General features: G+C 49.9%; 1 protein-coding gene across 1 annotated transcript in view; it reads left to right on the top strand.

The window, feature by feature from the left end:
- Alpk3 (alpha kinase 3) overlaps nt 1–23,533 on the top strand; it is a 47,890-nt gene that overhangs the window by 3,311 nt on the left and 21,046 nt on the right. Inside the window, exons 2-5 of the mRNA XM_021168860.3 lie at nt 3,359–3,397; nt 7,288–7,409; nt 16,186–16,303; nt 16,859–18,140. Coding sequence (XP_021024519.1) covers nt 3,359–3,397; nt 7,288–7,409; nt 16,186–16,303; nt 16,859–18,140 — 1,561 coding nt within the window. The remainder of the gene's footprint in view (nt 1–3,358; nt 3,398–7,287; nt 7,410–16,185; nt 16,304–16,858; nt 18,141–23,533) is intronic.

The following is a 23,533-nucleotide window of genomic DNA, read 5'->3' as shown; positions in this document are numbered from 1 at the left end:
CACACCCAGAAGCTCCGCTGTTCCAGATTGGTCAGCCAGGCCTCCACAAGACCTGCCTTCTGATGGCCTGGTGCCTACAGGGGCCTCAGATTCTCGGCCTGATTAACATGTAAGGTCAGGGGCCTGTACAATGGTTCAGCAGCTAAGAGAGCTTATCTGCTTTTCCAGAGGATGCAAGATTTGGTTCCCAAGATCCAGGTTGGGCCTCTCACAACTGTCTGTAACTACAGCTCAAGGGATCTGATGCCATCTTCTGGCCTCTGATGGCATCTGCACACATTTGGGCATCTTCCCCACCCAGTGCACATGACTCAACATAATATAAATCAGGCTAGAGTAATGGCTCAGCACTTAAGAGTGTATGCTGCTCTTTCAGAGGACCTGGTCTCCGTTCCCAGCACCCACACTTGGTGGCTCACAACCACTTACAACTCCAGCTCCAGGGGATCTGATACTTCTGTCCCTCTGTCCTCCTAAGGCACCTGCACACACACACACTTTAAAAATAATAGAAATAGACCGGACGGTGGCAGCACATGCCTTTAATCCCAGCACCCAGTAGGCAAAGGCAGGTGAACCTCTGTGAATTCAAACCCAGCCTGGTCTACAGAGATAGATCCAGGACAGCCAGGGTTACACAGAGAAACCCTGTCTTGAAAATTAGTTAATTAATTAAGTTAAAAAATAAAATCTCTCTCTTTCTCTCGTTTTCCTGTTTTGTTTTGTTTTGTTTTGTTTTTCAAGAGAGGGTTTCTCTGTATAGCCCTGGCTGTCCTGGAACTCACTCTGTAGACCAGGTTGGCCTCGAACTCAGAAATCTGTCTGCCTCTGCCTCCCGAGTGCTGGGATTAAAGGTGTGTGCCACCACACCCGGCTATAAAATCTTTTTTTTTAAGATAGTATTTTTCTTCTTTTTTTTTTTAATGTGTAAATATTCTTTTTGTTTTGCTTTGTTTTGTTTTGTTTTGCTTTTCAAGACAGGGTTTCTCTGTGTAGCCCTGGCTGTCCTAGAACTCACTCTGTAGACCAGGCTGGCCTCGAATCCGCCTGCCTCTGCCTCCCAAGTGCTGGGATTAAAGGCGTGCGCCACCACTGCCCAACTCTTTTTTTTTTTTTTTTTTTTTTTTTTTAGTTAGATATTTTCTTTATTTACTTTTTTTTTTTCTTTTTTGGTTTTTCGAGACAGGGTTTCTCTGATAGCCCTGGCTGTCCTGGAACTCACTTTGTAGACCAGGCTGGCCTCGAACTCAGAAATCCACCTGCCTCTGCCTCCCGAGTGCTGGGATCAAAGGCGTGCGCCACCACGCCCGGCTTATTTACATTTTAAATGTTATTCCCTTCTCTGGTTTCCCCTCTGAAAGTCCCCTATCTGCCCCCCCCCCCAAATAAAATCTTAAAAAATAAAACCATAACAAACAGACATGCAAGATGAAGGCTGAGTGACAGCTGGGCCAGGAAGGAAAGCTGTGTGAAGAGCCAGAGTGGGGGCGGTGGCGAGGCCTCACTGGCTCTGCTCAGCCTCTTGCTCACGTGGGGGTGGAACCTGCCATTTTCCGTTGTAAATTAGAAAACTGGCCCAATGCCTCTCCTTCCGAGGGAGGAGGTCCAGACTCAAGGGGAAACCGCTCAGTCCCAAGGAGAGGGACAAAGGTAGTGTGTGGTCAGAGAAGGCCAGAGTTGGCCAGTACCTGGAAACTAAGGGAGGTTGTGCCCACACAGATTTTTAAGGCTCCAAACAAAGGCGCCTGCGGTGTGTGTGTCTCGTCCTTTCCCTGACTCTTCTGGACACGCGGCTCCCACTGGGGGTTGGGGGTGGGTGCAGGACCCCTCCTGTTTGAAAATGCTGTTCCTTTTCTCCTCTGCCTCCTCTCATTAAAACAATCACGATTACCCATTATATGGGTAGCACTATGTTTTGAAGGCTGTGTGGGCAAGAGTTAGCTGAACAGAAGAGAGACCAGAAATGGTAGCCTTGGGTGTGTCCTTTCCAGTAAGGGATGGGCTTGGCTGCAGTAGAACCTGGATGTCGGAAGGGATTGTAAGACGACCAGGGAGGATCTTCCTTGTTGACATCGAGTTGAATCTAGACATACTTGCAGTGGATATACTGCTGCGTTTTCTACAGAGCAGTGTGTGAAGTCTATGGTGGTATACACCTGTAATCCTAGCACTAAGGAGGCTGAGGCAGAAGGATCACTGGGAATTCAAAACCAGTTCTGGCTACACAGTAGGTTTGAAGCCTGCCTGGGTTTAATGAGACTTGTTCCCCCCAAACCAACCAAACAAGCAGGCGGAGTAACAAAACTCAAACAACAGCCTACGAGGGGATCGTTGATAAGGAGGGCTGTTAAGTATGGAGCTGTCTGGCTCTAGAGCCAAGCACAGTAACAAGGAGAGAGTGTTAGAAAAGGAGAAAGAAGTGTTGATTGGATTTGTGGAACAGAGGAGAAGGAAGAGTTCAAGATGGCGGGTCTGGAGCTTAGGGATTTGGATGAACGTGGGTGGCATCCAAGAAACCCGTGCTCAATGGAGGAAAAGAGGGTGGGTTATCAAACGATAGGATCGTGGGCTCCCCTGAGTGCCAGCGAGCAGACTTAGGGTGCTATAAAAAAGAGTGAAGGGGTGGGGTGGCTCTTGCCATCTTTCAAAGACCTGAGATCTGCTGGAGGAAGAGGTCAAAGATGGCTCCCATCAAGGGGCTGATGCTCCATTACTTGTGAGTGAGTCTCCGTCCCCAGAGGAGGAGGCAGGCTCTAGTCTGTGCCCCAGGACCCTAAGCAGGATGGGATGCTGGATCCGGGAAGCTGGGTGTCTCTAGCTCCCACTGAATTAACTGCTTGGTGTCCCTCCTCCTTGCTCTCCCAGCTGGTTTGCCTTGCACTTTAACCGGACTTTAACATATTAATGGTGGGTGTTCTCCTGGCCACCTGTCCATGCGGGGATTTCCAGGAATGCTGCTGTTCTTTCTCAAAGGCAAGAACTGAAGCCACAGCCACCCGAAGGCTGGTATGCCGTGGGTGGGTGGGGGAACAGGCGTAGGCATCCCTCTGGGGAGAGACACTCATGCCTGATGTATACCTTTCTCTCAAAGCACAGCCCCCAAGGACCTCCATCCTGCCTAACAGATTTCCTGGACCCTGCTGCACCTAACGAGCTCTCTGTTTCAGATATATTGGTGTCCAGTGGTGAGGACACTTGCTGCTAACAGGAGCCGCCAACTAAGACAGCTGGTCCCTTTTAATAGAAAGGCCTCTGGGTCTCAGATGGTGGCTGATTAATACTCTGTGACTGTTGTTGATTTTGCCTCCTCCTCTCCTTGCTTTTGGGCCTAACGATTCCATTTACTGTTTTTGCTTAGCTTATCAAGCAACCGGTTGTCTCACCCCAGCTCTGGAAGGTAAACGCATATTGCATTACATTCTCCGACTGCTTTTGAGAGGCCTTGAGAGGCCACTGGATGACTGCTCGGTACACTAACCAGGCTGCATGGGGTGAAGGGAGGTCTGGATGGTGATGGGGAGGGCAGAAGAGAATACTCACATGGGCAAGGGTTGCATAGGGACCAGAATTGATGCTTGCATGGGCCTGGGACTCAAGAATAAAGATATGGGCAGGAACTGTTGAGATGCTTGCAATGATAGCCCTCCCTCTGCCTTTGGAACGGACATCTTGGGGATGGAACAGGCAGCCACCAGCCACAGGAGCCCGGTGCCTGGCTTTGGATACCATCTTCCTGTGATAGTGGCCCCTGCCTCTTACATGTTACCCCTGCCATCCTGGAACTTCAGTTGCCACCTTCTTTTCCTTTACATTTTTCTTTTCGTTGCTCCCCACACACCCTCAGCAACCCAGAACTCTGCAAGATTAGAGGCCACCTTACTGACCTGTGCATTCTCAGGCTCTGGGGAGTAGCTTCAGAGCCTGAGCAAGTCTGTGGTCAAGGTTTGCTGGCTGAAAAGCTGCCCTTTCACCTGCCAACCTGGGGACAGCTCTTCAGCCCCAGCTGAACTTATCAACACCAGAGCGGGACCATTTCCTGGTTGCGTCTCACCAGTTGGGCCCCATCCCAGATGGGAGATTTGGGAGAGTTGGCTATGGGTTTTTGTTTTTTGTTTTGTTTTTTGTTCACACAGGGAAAGATTTCTGACTAGCCAACTGGTTTCTGAATAATTCCTCAGATCTTCAGGCATGATGAGTGAGATCTTAGCTAATGTGATTGGTCCTTGACAGGGATGAACACAGAGGAAACTTAGGTTGGGGGGGGGGGAGGGAGGATAACTCACATGATTCAGAGTGATGTGTGGAGGTGTGGGGGTGGGGCGAGGTATTCACTGGAAGGCAAGCAGCACACAACAGGTCAGGGTTAGGCTCCTTGGAACATCACAGGAGCACCAACAATTCTGGGATTCTTTTGAGAGACATATTAGCCATGATACCATTACCAAATCATGGAACTGGAAGGACTTGGAAATGTCATGGTTGCAAAGACAGTTACCAGATGTGTGTGGATTTCCCATTTCTCAGGCGCCTGGATGAATTACACCTGGAGTCTAGTCCGCAACAGAGTGGAGGACAGGGACAGAAAGCTGCGGCAACCGGAAGTCCTGTGTGGTCAACAGAACAGGGCAATATAGGGTGGCTTTCCCTGACCCAGCCTGGCCTACATAGAAACTTTTAGGCATCCAGGGCTACACACTGAGATCCTGCCTCAAGAAACAAAAGTCCCAGAGAGTAAGACAAGGTAGAAGGACTCTTAAGCAGCTCAAGGCTCTCTCTTGGGTTTCAAGCCTAGTGATGGAGCTCTGGACGGGACTTACATAAAGATGAAAAGAAAACCACAGGCTGCCCTCTGACTGCCACATGTGTGCTGTGGCCCCCTTGGCCCCCACCCTTCCCTCCCACACAGTCTCATATTCTCTTTCCTCATACACAGAGGCCCCCCTTCTCTCCATATACACACACTCACTCTTGCTCTCACACAAAATACATACATAAATTTAATAAAACCTCAAGTTTGCCACAAAACTCAAACACAAACAACTTATATAATGTAATAGGGGTATACAGTGGAGGCTTGTGGTTAAGAGCGCTGACTGATCTTCCAGAGGTCCTGAGTTCAATTCCCAGCAACCACCTGGTGACTCATAACTATCTGTAATGGACATCCTATGCCACCTTCTGGTGTGTCTGGTGACAGTGACAGTGTACTCGTGTACATAAAAGTAAATAACTTTTCTTTTAAAAAGGATATACAGCAGTTGGGCTATATTTAGCTTAGAATTTTCTAGGAAGTTCTCCAAAATCAGAAATTGCTATTAGTCTGACAGCAACAAGAAACATCTTCAAGTCAGGTGCAGTGGTACATTTAATTCTAACACTTGGGAGGCAGAGGCAGGTGGATCTCTTTGAGTTTGATGACAGTCTGGTCTATCGAGTGAGATCCTGTCTTGGAGGAGGAGGGGGAGGAAGAGGAAGAGGAGGAAGAGGAGGAAGAGGAAGAAGAGGAAGAAGAGGAAGAAGAGGAAGAAGAGGAAGAAGAAGACAAAAAGGTGGCAGAAGAAAGAAAAAGTGGAAGAAAGAAATAAAAAAGAAACACTTGAAGCATTTTTAGGGTTGTAAATCACAGGTTCTTGGAAGGCAAGTAGATCACAAGTTTTAGACTCACTTAACCTACTGTCTAAAAAAAGAAAGAAAGAAAAGAAAAACATTTCCAGATATTGCATCCTGAGTGTTCAGGGAGTTGGTAATCTAGTTACCAAGAGGCTCTCTATTTCTAGATGACTTCAAGGGGGAAGTGAGGTGCCAAGTCCCAGTGAGAGGATGCTGCCAAATGCACCTTGTGACCCTCAGATATCTGAGAGGGAGATCCCTGTCCTGGGTGGGCCTTAAAGGGAAGACTCCTGCTAACTCTCCACATGCCTGGGCTCCTGCATTCCTAGACACCACCGACGGATGCAGAAGTCTTACTTGATTCAAAACAGTTCCTGAGATGCAAACTTTCTCAAGTACAGGATAATGTTTACAGGAAAGATGCATTGAGCACGGTGCCTTCTCTCTGCAAAGTCTGTAGGGTCACACACTGTCTGTCTGTGTCCCCTCACCTCTCACTCTGTACCCAGTGGAGAGTTGTGGGCAAGTATACATGGCTGTAGGGGTCCACCCCTTCCTCTGCAGCCCAGAGAAAGGCAGCTTGGAGTGATTTATCTTTCTCCACGGTTCCTTCTGCTTCTGTTGATGTTTCCCCTCACGGTCCCAGCTGCTGCTCACAGAGTGTGTGCCTGGGAAGGGGAGGAGGGCTGGGCACGGCTTGTGCACCACACAGCCTGGCTATGTGGTTGAGCTTCACGCCTGGGAATGCATTGTCTTTGCTGGCCCATGGAAGGGTTTGGTGCCGAGATCTGTTTCCTGTGCTCAGAAAGGAGTGGACTGTAAGCCCTGAGGATTATTGGTGAGTCTGGGGTAGACATAATAAGCCCACAGATTCAGCTGAGTTCTGCAGGAAGGACTTGACCACAGGGAACCAAGAGTTCTGGCTTGTTCAGGAGTCAGTCTGTGGCTCTGCAGTCCTGCAATTGCCAGGCTTGTGTTTAGTTCAGTACGAGGTGTCCATTGAGCAGAGGACCCACACTGGCTTGCTAGTACCAGCCCATAGCTCTATGTGGCATCAAAATTCATTTGATAGTTCATAAAGTAGAGTCTCATTCAGGGCAAAGGCCCTGGCACTGTCAGCTCATTCTTCATCTACCACGGCCTGTGCTCATAAGTGGCGGCACTTTTCTTCCGAGCCTGAGCCCTAGGACAGTGTCCCATGCCTTCGGGACCTCTGCATCCTTGAGAGTTAGCTGCCTTTTCCCCGTTGGTGTGACTGAGCTATGCTACGGATCCATCTCCGAGGCTTGACATGTCTACACGTATGTATGTCTACATGTATGTCTCTCCTATACACTGGGTTCCCTAGAGGTGAAAATGGATTATGAAGCCAGCTCCCCACCATCACCCAGTAAGGGTTTGATAGGCATGTATAGGATTATACTCCAGTGTGCTCAGGAGCCTGGCCTGCTGTCAGCTACCTATTGTAATAGCCCTGGGTCAAGACTCCATTCAGCCCTTTAGGACCCACCCCAACCTGGCCAGGAAGCCCAGGCGTTCTTGAGTAAAGATTTGCTCAGGTATGCCCAGGAAGTTTGGCCGCAGGTGACTGACAGACATGGTAAGACTTGTGCTTGGCTCGGCAAGGCCAGCGTGCGTGTTGTAGGGAGGGCTCTAAATGGTCTCTGCTTCTCCTAGGAGCACCTTCTGCTCCATCATTGCTCAGCTCACAGAGGAGACCCAGCCACTGTTCGAGACCACACTCAAGTCCCGTGCTGTGTCCGAAGACAGTGACGTCAGGTTCACCTGCATTGTCACAGGTAATGATGCTATTGACATGGTCTCTATCAGGGCTCCTGCATGGAGCAGGGCCTCGGGAGGCTAGAATGGGTGTGGAGGAGAGAGGTGGGTTTCATGTATTAAGCAAGTTGTCTTTAGCTTTTATTTTTCCATCAGGTTAGATCTCTGTGTGGGCTGGTGTTCCCTTCTGGAAACACGGTGTGTGTGTGGGGGTGGGGTGTGTGTGTGTGTGTGTGTGTGTGTGCACATGCGTGTGTGCTTTGCCTTTCTTCTTTAAAACCCATGTTCATGGCTAAGATTGGGGCTCAGTTGGTCAGTTGGTAGAGTGCTACTAGCATGCATGAACCTGGCACGGGTCTGTAATCCCAGCACTTGGACAAGAAGATCAAAGATTTAAGGTCATTCTCAGCTACATAATGAGTTTGAGACAGGCCTAGGCTACATGAGACCCCATTTCAAAAAACAGAAAACAAAGACACTGAAGCCCCAAACTCTGCTCATCAAAGATCCTTCCCCTTCAAGTATACTCTGAGTATGGAGGACTGATCTTTGAAACCATCTTTTAAACACATGACTGAAGAGGAACAGTTTGTGACTTGGGAGTATCCAGCCCTAGAGGATGTAGAGTGCAGTTACTCGGACTGTAGATCCCGAAGGCAGGGAGCTGGCTTGGAACCTTCGCTTCACCCCCTTCTTAGTACCTGGTGCTGGAGCAGATTGCTACCCCTTCACTGCATTAGGAGGCCGAGAGGGTCAATACCTGCAGAGCCATTGGGATAACACTTAGCACCCTGCAAGTGCCTTGCTTGTTTGGAAGCAAGACCACAACTGTTTGCTTTCCACTGATCTCCCCATGGCCTTTAAGTAGGAAGCCCTGTGACACCTGAGGGGACCAGGTCATGAGTGCTGGGACACTAGCTCCAGGATTGTTCCTTTCCCATGCCTCCCGGCCCAGCTGCCCTCTGCCCCATCCTGACCTGCCCCAAGGCCTACTCACCTTCAGCTGCAAAGTCACCATTGCAAAGCGCCAGACCCACGTGCCTCCAAGAAGAACACAGTGCTTTGTTTGTTTGTTCGGGTTTTGTTTGTTTGTTTGTTTTTCCAGTTAGTCAACGGCTTGCTAGGTTCCCAAATGTCACACTCCCTAATCCTGAAGGGACTTGGTTAGCCCAGCCAGGTAAACAAATTCTTTGGGATTGTCTCCCCCCACCCCTCCCATTATGGGTAGGTTGTCTCAATTACCAGACCACCAGCAGCAAATTTGCTAGAGAGACACTGGCTTCTCTGTACCCTTTATCTTTGTGTGACATGGTGTGTTGCAACTGAATCCTCCCGAACCCCTGCGAAGTTCTATTATTGCTAGTCCACCTTTGCAGAGGAGGGAGCTTGAAGAGGCAAGGTGAGCCGCCCAAGGGCGAGGACCTGGTTGCTTCCCCTGATGCACTGCCTCTGGCTGAGCCTTTGTGGCACTGCCTCTGGCTGAGTCTCCAGCACTGATTTCTTAGAAAACAACTTCACTCCATGATCCCTCATGTACTGCTTTATGTAGAATGTCCATAATTATCTTTGAAAAAAGTCAGGCCTGGGGATGCAGTCCAGTTGGTAGAGCCCTGGCATAGCGTGTACGAGACTGTAGCTTTGTCCTCCGGCACCGATAAATCTGTGGAGGGGCATTTCTATGTTTCCCACACTCTGCAGGTGGAGGCAGGAGGACCATAAATTTACAGGAGGATATAAACTTTACTGTGTAACCCTTTGTTACACAGTCAGTTTGAAGCCATCTTGGGATGCAATGAGACCCTGTCTCCAAGGAAATGAAATTTTATTCTATTCAATTAATACATGTATGTAGGTGAAGGCTTCAAATTATACTAAAAGACACTCATCAAAGCACAGCAGTGTATTCCTTCCACCAATTTGGGATTGTAGGTGTGAGCTATCCTACCTGGTTTGTTGCTGCTGCTGCCCTTTGGAACAGGGTCTCACTGTATCTCCTGCTGGTCAGCACACTGTACAGGCCAGGTGGGTCTTGAGTTCACAAGGATCTGCCTGTCTCTGACTCCCAAGTTATTAATTATTGCCATTAATGGTAATTAACAATTATTAATCCCTCCCGAGTGCTGAGATTAAGGGTGCACCCATCCACACTCACAATTTTTTGTTTTAGGACAGGGTGCTAATGCGTAGCCTAGGCTGGCCTCCAACTGGAGATCTCCCTCCGGCTTCTGAGTGCAGCGATTTCAGGTGTGCACATACCACCAGGACCAGCATTGTGTTGTTTGTTTGTTTGTTTGTTTTTGAGACTGTGTTTTTAAAGACATTTTAGCCTCCCCTCTTCCCTCTCCACCCATCACCAGTCTTGTGCCCTGTGGGGGGTTTTCTGGCTAGTTGCCACTTTCTGTCACTTCTGACCCAGGCCCTGAGCATGGCTCTGACTGTGCTTCACCTCCTATGTGCCTGTATCCTTCCTGTTTACAAAGTTTTGGGACTTTACAAAGTCCTATTTCTCTTGTTGTCTGTTCTCCCTGTCTCCCCTGAACCCTGTCTCTCTGTCTCTCTCTGTGTCTGTGTGTCTGTCTGTGTCCGTTTCTGTGTCTGTCTCTCTGTCTCTGTCTCTCTGTCTCATGTCTCCCCCTCTCCTCTGTTTTACATGTCCATTCTGCTACCTAGAGGCCACTGCTGCTGTGTCTGGCTCATGCCTCCTCTCCCCAACTTCTGGGCCAGCCTCAGCACTTTCAGGAGAGTCCCTCCTCCATCCTCCGTAGTTCAGTTACTTTGCCATATTTTTTCCTCTGGGATCGTGAGATTTGTAAGGACAGGGTGCACGTGGGACTTGCTTGTGCCTCTCAGGAACTGCCACAGTACTAACTTGCCACATGACCTCCCTGACCTCTGGCCATGTTGACGACAAAATTAGTATCTTTTCCACTTGGCTCATCTCAGCGGCAGCTCGGGTGGGGCAGTGGCAGTATTTGCTGTGGGGACCTGTATGAGGAGCCTCAGGAAGAGCAGGCAGGGGGTGCCATGGTTTCTCAGAATCAGTGTGGACTTGCCAGACTCCAGTTTGGTGTTCAGAATCTTGGGACATTTTATTGAATGCTCTCAATCTCCCCATGGGAATAAGCCTTTTCTGCCTCAAGCTCAACCCAAAGAAGTAATTGAAGAATTATTATGATTATTCTGTGTGTGTGTGTGTGTGTGTGTGTGTGTGTGAGATGTGTGTGTACTGTGGTGTGTGTGTGATGTGTGTACTGTGGTATGTGTGTGTATCTGTGTGTATGGTATGTATGTGTGCATGCATGTATGTGGCATGATGTGTGTATGATATGTGTGTGCATGTGTATGTATGTGTGCCTGTGTGTATGATATATATGGTATGTGTGTGTGTATGTGTATTATCTTAGTCAGGGTTTCTATTCCTGCACAAAACATCATGATCAAGAAGCAAGTTGGGGAGGAAAGGATTTATTCAGCTTACAATTCCATACTGCTGTTCATCACCAAAGGAAGTCAGGACTGGAACTCACACAGGGCAGGAACTTGGAGGTAGGAGTTGATGCAGAAGCCATGGAGGGATGCTACTTACTGGCTTGCTTCCCCTAGCTTGCTCAGCCTGCTTTCTTATAAAACCTAGGCCTACCAGCCCAGGGATAGCACCGCTCACAATGGGCCCTCCCACTTTGATCACTAATTGAGAAAATGCCTAACATCTGGATCTCATGGAGGCATTTCCTCAAGGGAGGCTCCTTTCTCTGTGATAACTCCAACTTGTGTCAAGTTGACACATAAAACCAGGCAGTACATGTATGTGTGTGATATGTGTGTGAGCATGGGGGCAGACATACTGAAGACATGTGTGGAGGTCAGAGGACAACTTTCAAGAGTCAGTTTTCTCCTTCCATCCTGGAGGCTAGGGTTTGAGCTCAGGTCATTAGGCTCACACAGCAAGTGGTTTAAAACCCTGAGCCCAAAGGAATAATTATTTTTAAATGTGTGTGTGTGTGTGTGTGTGTGTGCCACACGCCATAGTGTGAATGTCAGAGAATGACTTGGGAGTTGGTTCTGTCCTTCCATCATGTGAGTCCCAGGGATGGGACTTGGGTTGCAGGCTGGGTAGGAAGCACCGTCATCAGCAAATCCATGTCATGGACTTCAGGAGCAACGTTGTTGTTGTTGTTTGTTTGTTTGTTTGTCTTATCCCTGTATCTCATGATGCTCAGCCATGGTCTCCCGCTGAGGCACACCTACCAATTGAATCTGTGCAGTTGTCAGGGCTCTGGGCAGCCACAATATCCACATCTTCAGTTGCTGTTGTTCCCTCCTGATCCCACATGGATCCCAGATCTCAGTTCATTCAGTTTTCTGTAGCAAATTAGAAAGAGGTCACCATGGTATCACCAAGAGTGGGTTGTGGGAAAGGGGGAAGGGAAACAGGAGGGTGCCAAGAACTGGGGAGACAGCGTTAGACATTCGATCTCAGTCTAGAGGTGTTCTTGGCTGATCAGTGGCTGAGACTGGCCTCTGTGTGAGGCTGCTGCTGTCTCTGCTTGTCTTAGTGGAGGCAGGGTGACAACATCAGTTGCTCTTCCTCCCTGGGAGATGCACTCCCTCCCCCAACAGAGGTAGGATGCATCAGCCCTGACTCTGGGACCTTGCCAGGCGAAGATGATGCTTTCCTTATGGTTGGAACTTTGTCCCGGGGAGGAAGATTCAGCTGTAGCGGGGGGGGGGGGGGAGCAGGGAACTGGCTGTTCTGGGAGGGAAACCCCTGCGGACCTGGAGCAGGAACACAAAGCCTACAGCATTCTTTCGCTCACTGTGGGGACAGACCGTGACTGGGCAATCTGACTCCTGGCTCCTGCAGGCCTCTTTAGGCTGGAATGCTACTGTCTGAGACTGTTCATCTCTGCCCAGTGTGGTGGCCTCCCCATCTACTCTCTTCAGTTCTGGGGTGCATTCAGTATTGGGGTGCACGTATGTGCACGTATGTGCTTATTCACATGCTAAGGCAGAAGAGGAAAGCATCAGAGGTAGGTAGGTTGAAGCCAGGGACCTAATCTGTGATAAGAACCACATTTCTTGAATGAAAGAAAGAAAGAAAAAAGAAAGAATCCTATTTTGGGCAAATAAGTCTAATATGAGGACTTTTAGGTGCAAAATGTTATACATTGGCCCCAGAATCCTCATTGGGAAGAATGCTAGAGAAGGGAAGTTTCTATGTCATTTGACAGCCATGTAGCCCTGAGTAGTAATTCCCTTAGCTCCGGTGGGGCTTGCTCTCCTCCTGTGTGAAGCAGGAATCACAGAGATCATTGCATAGCAGAGAGGGATTGGAGTCTGGGCCCTTCTGCTTCCTCACTGGTGACTTTTGCAGAAGTCTTAACTCATGAGCCTTGATTTCCTTTTCATCTCCCTTACTTAAAAAAGCCTTTAACTGTTTTAATGCACGCATGCTCCAGAATATTATGTATAGCATGTGAGTAGCAGCGCCCTAGGAGGCCTGAAGAGGGTGCCAGAGTCTCTGGAACTGGAGTTCCAGGTGGTTTTGCAGGACCTCGTGGGGTCTGGGAACTGAACTCCAGGCTTCTGCAAGCACAGCAAGAGCTCTAAACCTCGGGTGTGGGTCTCGTTGTCTCGTACTGGGGATTGTGACTACATTCCTAGGAGCATTCTGATCTGAGAGTAGATGGGACATGCGTGAAGACTGTCTCTTGGCTTCTGGCACACAGTTAAGTCTCCCTCCATAAATGTGAGCAATTTGAGTTCAGAGGAACCAGGGAAAATTCCATATCTGACAGTTAGTTCTCTTAAAACTCTAAACTCCTATTTGTCCGACTCTGAGTTTCTTTAAATTGGGAGTGGCTGGAAAAGACAGTGGGTGTCCAAGTTGGGTTCCCTAGGTGAGCCTGCTAGCTGTGCAGCAGACCGTAGGCTGTGAAGGGGCAGGGGAAAGCGACAGGCTCAGGTTCTATTTTGAACTCTCCCAGAGTGTTCTCTCTCTCTCTCTCTCTCTCTCTCTCTCTCTCTCCCCCCCCCCCACCCCCCGTGTTTGCATATGTGTACCATGCATGGAAGTATGTGTGGAGCTGAGTTAAGGACCTAACCCTCTTGGGCTTTTGTGTATAACACATATATATAACATATATAACATAGTGCCCATCACCCAGGAAGTAACCAGCAAATTACAAATAATCTTGTTTTCAAAGCCATTCTGTTTTGTTCTGTTCTGTTTTGTTTTTGTTTGTTTGTTTTTCGAAAACAGGGTTTCTCTGTATAGCCCTGGCTGTCCTGGAACTCTCTTTGTAGACCAGGCTGGCCTTGAACTCAGAAATCCGCCTGTCTCTGCCAAGTGCTGGAATTAAAGGCGTGCGCCACCACTGCCCGGCTTTCAAAGCCATTCTTGCTATGAAGCCCTGATCCCCATTATTGGCAGAATTATGGGGGTGTTCCTGTGGCTCAGGCTCAGCTGTGTAGGCCACTCCGTGTTCCCCAACTTGTCCCAGGCCTTTGCCCCACTCCAGCCTCTCTTGGACTGCAGGCTGAGGATGTCCCTCCCGGGCAGGTCATGAGGCAGAAGACTCCAAGGCCCTGGTGGGTGAGATCATCCCACAAGATGGTGAGAGCACCTGTGCTTGCCCTGGCCACACGCACAGTGATGTAACCCAGGGCTTTAGCGCACAGTGGAAACACAGGGCTCGGTTTACAGCCAGCACAGCCCAGTTTGTTCCTGGCCCAGACGGCTGTAGCCCTGCCTCCCCTGCTCCCCGCTGATGTTCGACTTCCCTTGCTTGCCCTTTGCCCTTCCTCATATGCTTCGGCGGGGGCTCCCGTGGGTTTGTTTCCTGTTCCTTACTCCTTTGCTTGCTCGTCTGACAGTGGGTTATGGAGGAACCGCTATGCAGGCACTGGTGCAGATGATAGAGATACGGTACTGAACACAGGATGACTCCTGCCCACTTGAGTCTTGGGTCTAGTAGGAGAGATGGCCAAGGAGCTAAGCTAAGGTGTGACTAGTGGCGGGAAGGGGCGGGGCTTGTAACTGAGGGTATGTACCCATGCCTTCAGTATTACTTGATCCAAGACCAAATCCCCAGCCAAGGAGTTCGCTTCCTTCTCTGGACCATAGCTCTCCATATAGTTGATGGTAAATATTTACTTATTGTGGATTGCATTACCAGGCACTATTCTAGGAACCGGGGATGCAGCAGTGACAAACACAGATAAGTCCCCGCTGTCGCGAAGCCGATATTCGATATTCCGTGATGGGCACACTGTGACAGACAGGACACACACAAATTAACAAGCTCAGTGTGTCTCATGGCAGTGTGCTCTAGGAAGAAAGATGCAAGAAGAGGGAGGACAGCAAGGCTGAGGGGGAGAGAGCCACAGGCTCGCGCAGGCTGTTGGAAGGCCTCTGTGAGGAGTTAGACAGGAAGCAGAGTGGCGCAGGATGTGGCCTCCTGGGCTGTTAGTGTGAGCCAACAAGACTGAGGCCGGGGTGCAGCTCACAAAGGGGAGAGGGAGATGAGATCAGGCCGCTGCCGCTGCAGGGTGCAGACCGTGTGTGCCTGTGTGAGGTGGGGCTCCTGGGGTGCTCTGAGTGTGGCTGAGAGTAGACGGATCTGGAAGTCACAATCTGCTTGTGGCGTTTCCAGTTGAAGAGAGGCCACGACAGGGGCAGGACTCAAGTGGGGCATGAAGGTGGTGGGGACAAGGATGTGACAGGAAAGGGTCAGATCCTGGGTCTGCTCCAAAGGATGAGCCTGTAGGACTATCTGACAGGTGGGTGTGAGAAGAAAGGAAAAAGGAAGACTCAGGGCTGTGGCCTGGGCCACACTGGGGGATGGGTTGTCCCCTTACTGAGCTGTGTGTGAATCGGCTTGGGATAGGATAAGGTCACACCCGTGGCCTGCTAGGCCTTTAAGTGCAGATATGAAGTCAATGTACAGTCAGGAGTTGAGAGGAGAGGGCTGGGCTAGAGGTCACAACAGCAGGGGGTCCTTGCTGCTCCTTGAGCAGCTAAAGTCGGTCTAGGAAGTAGGCAGTCAGGCCTAAGAATCAAAGAGTGATTTAGCAATATGCAAGTCACAGGTGACCTCAACAGACAGTTCAGGTGTAGCAGAGGAAACAGGAGCAGAGATGGAAGGCAAGGCATAAAAAGCTCCACAGATGGCTTCTGCAGGCTCAGGTGCAGTGGCGCACATCTCTATCCCAGCACTCAGAGGCAGAGGCAGGCAGGGCTCTGTGAGTTCAAGGCCAGCCTGGTCTACATGGTTCCAGGACAGCAAGGCCTATATAGAAAGACCCTGTCTCAATAATAATAATAATAATAATAATAATAATAATAATAATAATAATAAGCCAAGTGATGGTGTCATGTGCCTTTAATCCCAGCACTCTGGAGGCAGAGGCAGGTGGCTCCTTGTGAATTTGAAGCCATCCTGGTCTACAGAGTCAGTTCCAGGACAGCCAGGGCTACACAGAGAAACCCAGTTTCAAAGAGACCAATAAATGAATAAATAAATGAGTGAATAAATAAAAGATCTCTCTTCTAGTTGAAAGCTAAGAAGTCTCTTCCCCTAGTTCTCATCCTTCCAGTCAGAGGGGAGAATGCTTTCTGCTTTGACAGATCCTACTTTCCAAAGCTGAGCTGAGTGACAGGGACAGTGCCTCCGGAGGGCCTGGGGCACTGGAACCGTCCAGCCTCTTCAGACAGCTGGAAGCCCTTGCCTCTGCTTCTCCTCCCACTACTTTGGATCTCACCTACTAATATTCAATCTCTTGCTTCCTTGTCAGGATACCCAGAGCCAGAGGTGACCTGGTACAAGGATGACATAGAACTGGACCGTTACTGTGGCTTGCCAAAATACGAGATCACTCATCAAGGCAACCGTCACACACTGCAGCTGTACAGGTGAGGGAGAGGGGCCGGCATGGCTCTCTGCCCTCCCGAGGGCCCTGCGCTGGATCCTGCCATCAGACCTGGAGTCAGCTGGGTGGAAACGCCCAGGCACTCTCTGGAGTTAGAGGGCAGGGCTCTGCTACTGAGTTGATCTACCTGGTGAACTGTGCTTTCTGCCAGTGTCTGGGATCTCCCCAGGCCAGGGCAGACGTGCTTCTGACAGCCACAAGTGAGTGCAACCAGAGGAGGCCCTGACCCCCAGAAACCTTTTCCATGAGGTCAGCAGCCAGGAAAAGCAACAGTGCCGTCATTACTACTCTCAGGGCTGTGTTGGTCACCTGCTTCTGAAGGGAGCTCTTCTGGGCCCCGAGTCTAATCCCTCCTGGGACAGCATGACCTTGGTCAGCTGTCCTTTTGTGGCCTCAGTTTCCTCCTTTGTAACTGAGGAAATTCATGATGCCTAAAGTAGGGCACAACTTGGATTGGGAGGGAGCCGGTGGTCAATGCCAGAGACTCTGGCTGTGGGGAGGAGCGGGGAGAGATGGCGCCTCATGCTCCTACCTCTAGGTGTCGGGAAGAAGATGCTGCCATCTACCAAGCCTCTGCCCGGAACACCAAGGGCATCGTGTCCTGCTCAGGGGTCCTAGAGGTGGGCACTATGACGGAGTACAAGATTCACCAGCGCTGGTTTGCCAAGTTGAAGCGCAAGGCTGCAGCCAAGATGAGAGAGATTGAGCAGAGCTGGAAGCATGGGAAAGAGGCTTCAGGGGAGGCGGACACGCTTCTTCGCAAGATCAGTCCCGACCGCTTCCAAAGAAAGCGCCGACTGAGTGGAGTCGAAGAGGCTGTCCTCTCCGCGCCAGTCAGGGAAATGGAGGAAGGCTCCTCAACGTCTTGGCAGGAAGGAGAGACTGAGTCTGCTCAGCACCCGGGTTTGGGTTTGAACAACAGTTTTGCTCCTGGAGAGGCGCCCACCAATGGGGAGCCTGCTCCAGAGAACGGGGAAGATGGAGAGCATGGCTTGCTGACATACATCTGCGAGGTCATGGAACTGGGACCTCAGAACAGCCCTCCAAAGGAGTCTGGGGCTAAGAAAAAAAGGAAGGATGAGGAATCTAAACCAGGAGAGCAGAAGCCAGAGTTAGAAAAGGCAGAAGGGAGCCAGTGCTCTTCAGAAAACGTCGTCCCCAGTACAGACAAACCCAACTCCAGTAGAAGGGAGAAGTCGGTGGATACACAGCTAGCTCAGACCCAGCCCAGAGGCGGGGTAGCACGGGGGCCTGGGGTAGAAAGCACCAGGAAGACAGCCTCTGTCCTGGGCATTCAAGACAAGGTCCAGGATGTCCCCGCCCCTGCCCCGGCCCCCGGCCCAGCCCCGGCCCCGGCCCCTGTCCCAGTCCCTGCACCCACCCCTGTTTCAAGCCTCAGCTCAGAGCAGGTGTATTTCTCCCTGAAGGACATGTTCATGGAGACCACCCGGGCAGGCAGGTCCCAGGAAGAGGAAAAGCCTCCACCTCCAAGTACCAGGGTAGCTGGAGAAAGTCCCCCAGGAAAGACACCGGTCAAGTCTAGACTGGAGAAGGTACCGATGGTCTCCAGCCAGCCCACATCTTCCATGGTTCCCCCGCCCATTAAGCCTTTGAACAGGAAGAGATTTGCCCCTCCTAAATCCAAAGCGGAGTCAACTACCACCTCTCCCTCAAGTCAGACTTCAGAATCTATGGCCCAGAGCTTAGGGAAGGCTCTACCTTCAGCCTCTACCCAGGTCCCAACACCCCCTGCTCGACGGAGACACGGCACCCGAGATAGCCCCTTGCAAGGACAAACAAGCCACAAGACTCCAGGAGAGGTAAGTGTGGGTATTGAGTGCTTAGAGACTGCTCTGGGAAGCTGACCTCATGGAAACTCTTGCTGTAAGGGCTTGGCAGCTAGTGAGTGGTGGGCTATTTATAGAAGGGGTGGGGAAGGATTGAAGTGCCAGCCAAGCACAAGGGGCCACAGGCATGGCTGTGTTCCAGATAGGAGCATCCAGGCAGCATAGCCTGACTATGTCTCTTTTTGTCTGAGAGAATAGAGAGGTTCCTGGCAGAGGGAAGAGGGGGACGATACTGTTCTCTGGGAAGAGGAAGAGGGATAAGTAACCACTGCTTCGTGAGGGAGATGGGAGTATTCTGGAGTATGCAGCAGTTTATGCGATGCTCGCTAGAAGACTTGAAAATACTGTATGTTAGCAGGGCAGTGGCAGCACACACCTTTAATCTCAGCACTTTGAAGGCAGAGGCAGGCAGATCTCTGAGTTCCAGGACAGCCAAGGCTACACAGAAAACTCCTGTCTTGAAAAACCAGAAGAAGAAGAAAAAAAGAAAATAGTGTACATGATAATCCAAGCACTTGGGAGACGTAGGCAGAAGAGTGAGTCAAGGAATAGGACACATAGCAAGACCTTGTTTCAAAACCAAACCACCCCCAGGACCCCTAAAACGGAATGTCTAAGAAGTACTGTTTTACTCAGGCTTTACTTACGGTTTTGGGATATGGCTTATCTACATACCTGGCCCATGGCCCTTAACAAGGTGTGATCTTGGGCCAGTAGTAACAGACAAAATAGTAATTCATACCCGCCCCGCAGAACATTGCAAGAACTGTGTCCTTGGTAGGCATGGTAGGTGTGTACGCGACCTCAGTGTGGGTGGCATAAGATGTACTATGGCGGCAGGGGGAGGGGGAAGCTGGGAACAGGAATTCATCATTTCTAGGGAACAGGTAGCCAAGAGGAAAATGTTTGCGTGAAGGAGGCAGAAGCACATGGGTGTCAGCAGCGTGGAGCTTCAGGATTGGGGTACAGAGGATGAGAGGTGGCTGGGGTTTCATGCTCGGGGGCGGAGTGGGGGAGATTCCCCTAGGGTTAAAGTGTTTTACCTTTGGTCAGTGTTAGCATGTTAGCATTCCTTCCAGCCTCTGCCCATCAGTTACCTGGCAACAGCTATAAAGAGGGGCTGTTTGGCCTCTCCCTCCCTCTGACTGTTTTCTCTCTCAGACCCCTTTCTCTGTCTCCCCCTCCTCCTTTCCCCTCTCCTTGTGTTCCTAGCTTTCCCTTCTCTCTCTCCTTCTCTGTCCCCTTTCTTCCTCTGCCTCTACTCCCTTCTCAACCCCCCTCCTTCCTATGACCCCAAACAAACTCTGTTCTATACCAGAATAGAGCTCTATTCTATTCTATGACTGGTACCTCAAGGGTGGCAGGGATACCTCAGCATGGGCCCGCTAAGGCACCCCCTCCTGTCACACCATACCACATTTTACCACACATATCCTTGGCCTTACAAAACATGGGTCAGGAAGAGGGAAGACCGTCTTCTGATGTGTGTGGGTGGGGTGAGATAAATGGGGCACATTTATAGAAAGATTATCTTACTGTTTATTCAGAAATTTCAATTTATTGTGCTCCATATTTTTCTTCTTTGTTTGTTTGTTTGTTTGTTTTCCGAGACAGGGTTTCTCTGTATAGTCCTGGCTGTCCTGGAACTCACTTTGTAGATCAGGCTGGCCTCAAACTCAGAAATCTGCCTGTCTCTGCCTCCCGAGTGCTGGGATTAAAGGCGTGTGCCACCACGCCCTGCTCCATATTTTTCTTTACTAGATGTAGTGGTGATAACCTCTGACTTGGGCAGGAACTGCACTGAGATTGTTTCTTAGGGCAGAGAAGTCCAGAGTCTTGGCCCCCTCCATGAGCTGAGGCTCTCTGGGGGGGTGTGTGTGTGTCACAGGCCCGTAGGCAGGATAGACAGTTGGAACGGTGGAGGGAAACACACAAGGGAACATGGATTCTGCAGCTTAGGGCAAGATGGGGAGGAGGGGTCTGGTGGATAACTGAGATGGACTTTCCCACAAAGACAGAGCCTGCAAGAGGGAAGAAAGAGAACCCTGGGCTCGGGGGTGCTGGGCTGTGTTTCAGTGCTAAGGTTAGGCTGTGGGGCAAGTACATCAGAGGGCTTTGGGGTGGGACAAATCTCAAAGACCTCACACACACTCTGCATCTTTTGCCTACCTCGATTTCAGTTCCTGGGGACATCAGCTCCCCAGTGGCTTCAGGAAAACTTGCTAGGTCTACTCTATGCCCCCCAACAGCCACAGGCTGCACAACAAACAGCCTTCCAGAAAAATAGCCTTTGGAGGCCCCAAGGGAACTCATTTAGGAAGTGATCAATCAGGCTGGCTGCCAAGTGTGTGTGCGAGCCTGGCTTCTCTGCCCTTAAGGGTAGGAACCCACACCAAGGTGGCTGAATCCTCCTGGCAGGCCTAGGGGCGGATGGGCCAGCTCACCCCTCCCTTGGGTGGGGACACTGCAGGCAGCGCAGGCACCTCAGGAGCTGAGCCTGGTTCTACTTCTGCCAGAACCATGTCTGGCTCTTATTTTATGTCTATATTTTTGGTAAGCTTTAAAAAAAATTCAATATTTGTGTGAAACATGCATTTAACATGTAGATAGATATGCATTTTATTTATTTGTGTGCATATACATGTATGCCTGTGTGTGCGAGTATGTATGTGTGTGCAATATCACCAAATGTGTGTGGAGGTGAGGGGACAACTAGCAGGAGTTGATTCTTTCCTTCTGCAGTGTGGGCCCCATGGAGGGAATATCAGGTCTCTGAACTGGGGTTATGGACAGTTCTGAGTCACCACACAGCTCTGAAACCCAAGTCCAGGTCTTCTGCAGGAGCGGCAAGTTTGCTAGGTGTGGTGTTGTGCACCTTTGATCTCAGTACTCGGGAGACAGAGGCAGGTGGATCTCCGTGAGTTGGAGGCCAGCCAGGACTACAAAGAGAGACCCTGTCTCAAAAACAAAAACAAAACAAAAAACAAAGCTGTATTTTAATCATTGAGCTGTCTCTCTAGCTCTTTATTTCCATTTACCAGTACTGCTATTATCATTGGGTATATGTGTTGCCGCAGACCCTCTGGACCCCTTTGTCTGCGTGGAACGTGGAACGGGTCTCTAGTCGCGGGTGGGTCCTGTGTGCATCTGTCTGTCATTCACCCGACGCTTTGCCCACCCGAGACTAGAGACCCGTTCCACACAGACAAAGGGGCCCAGAGGGTCTGCGGCAATGTGTGTGTGTGTGTGTATGTGTGTGTGTGTGTATGTGTGTGTGTATATGTGTGTGTATATATGTGTGTGTATATGTGTGTGTGTATATGTGTGTGTATATATGTGTGTGTATATGTGTGTGTGTATGAGTGTGTGTGTATGTGTGTGTGTGTGTGTGTGTGTGTGTAGGGTAGTTCATCTCACAGTGTGTGTATAGGACAGAGGACAACTCCAGGAGTTGGTTTTCTACGATCACTGTGCGAACAAGGGATTGAACTCAGGTCATCAAACTTGCACACCAGACTCTTTTATCTGCTCAGCCATCTTGCTGCCCTAATGTAGTTTTCTATACTGCATATGTGTGTGTGTATGTGTGTGTGTATGTATATATAATTATTTCGTGGGCATTTCTCCATGCTTTAAAAAATTCCACATGATTAAGTCTTGAACACCATAGCAAGAACATTTTAAGCACTTCCTCCACCTGCCTGGAGCTTTGCAGGCAACAGCACAAGCGTGAGAGACCTGAGCAGGCCTCTCCCTCTTTAAAAATTAAAGAATATGTATGAGATGTATGAGTACTTTTCCTGAGGATCTCCTGGAACTGGGACTCTAGTGGGTGTGTGCCACCATGTAGGACCCAAACCCGGGTCCTCTGCAAGAGCAGCCACTTCTCCTGTCCTCTGAGCTCATCCCCTGACAAGCTCTGTAGGTTCTAAGAAATGGCCATCCCAAGGGTGGGAACTCCTGCCTTACCTTAGACCTGTGTCTTCCAGGGTGTCCTGAGGGGTGATGGAGCTGGGGAGAGTCTTACCTACCTAATCAAGGGATGATCCACACGGACACTGGTGATAAATGCAAAGGCAATACAGTGGATGCTAACTGCCAGGCTCTGAGGCTGAGCAGGAGAGCTGCCGTCTCAGCTTTCAATGGGAGAGACATCTGAGAAGAGGCCAGACCTGTTTAGCATCATGGATTTGTAACTAGTGATAGAGCATTAGAGGAAAATATTGAATGGAATTGTTTGAAATGGAAAACAATACCCATAACATCTTTACATACAAAGAAACCAGATGCAAGGAGGGAGGGCACCATTTCAGGGACAGCAAACAGAAGGAAGCTAGGGGGACGAGGTAAGGTGGGCTGGAGGACGGCTGCAGAGCCGCCTGGCCCTACCACCTTGCTCACAAAGCCACAGAGCACCAGGAGCGTCTCCATGCTTTCTCCCCTCCTAGGTCTTGTATTCCGTCTCCCTACAGCATTAAGGTTTGGATGAGGCAAAGGAAGAGAGAACTGGGACTTGCTGAGTTCTAGCTTCCGTTCGTGCTGGCTTAGGTGTTCTAGTGTCCATTCATGCTGGGTTAGGAAGTTCAGACCAACCTCACACTTCAGTAAAGCCGGGAAATCAGAGCAAAGTATGAGAAGTGTCTTCTTGAGATCACTGGAGAGCTAACAACGTGGGAAGTTTGTGGGCCAGGTTCTGGGAGGAGACTGACATCCAGAGTGGTAAGCCCAGAGGCTTAAGAGGGGGCTCAGTGGGTGAAGAGCTTTGCTGTGCAGCTGTGAGGACCTGAGTTTGGCTCCACAATGCTCATGTAACGCTGGGCAACCATACTGCCTGCCTGTACTCACAGGCAGTACTGAGGAGCCGGGACTCCCAGAGCCTCCGTGACTCTAACTTGCTGCAATCCTCTTGTCTCAGCTTCCCAAATGCTGGGTGGGAATTGTGTGGATGCTTAAGATGCCTGGTCTTTTTTTTTTTTTTTTTTTTTTTTAATTCTTTTCAAAGTATTTCGTTAAAGTATTTCATATATAATATTTAGCACCAATCTAAGATAAGTAGAAAAACTAAAATACTTTCTGAATTCAAGAAGGGGAAGGGTGAGGCCAGAAACCTCAACAAAGAACTAGCTACTATAGACAGTGGCACGGGATTGGGATGTGACTCCGTGGTAGATCCCCGTCCTGCCCAGGACGCAGGAGGCCGAGGTGAGAGTCTCAGTACCACGTAAACTGGGTGTGGTGGTGAATGCCTCTAATCCTAACACTCTGTAGGTAGAAGCAGGAGGATCAGAAGTTCAAGGCCATCCCTTGACTTCACTATCTCAAAAAAGAAAAGAGAGGGGCTGGAGAGATGGCTCAGAAGGTCCTGA

The sequence above is a fragment of the Mus caroli genome, unplaced genomic scaffold (assembly GCF_978045245.1).
Source record: "Mus caroli unplaced genomic scaffold, Mus_caroli_1 scaffold_8, whole genome shotgun sequence".
NCBI lineage: Eukaryota > Metazoa > Chordata > Mammalia > Rodentia > Muridae > Mus > Mus caroli.
Note: the sequence above shows the minus strand (reverse complement) of the source record. Positions and strands in the feature narration are given on the sequence as shown.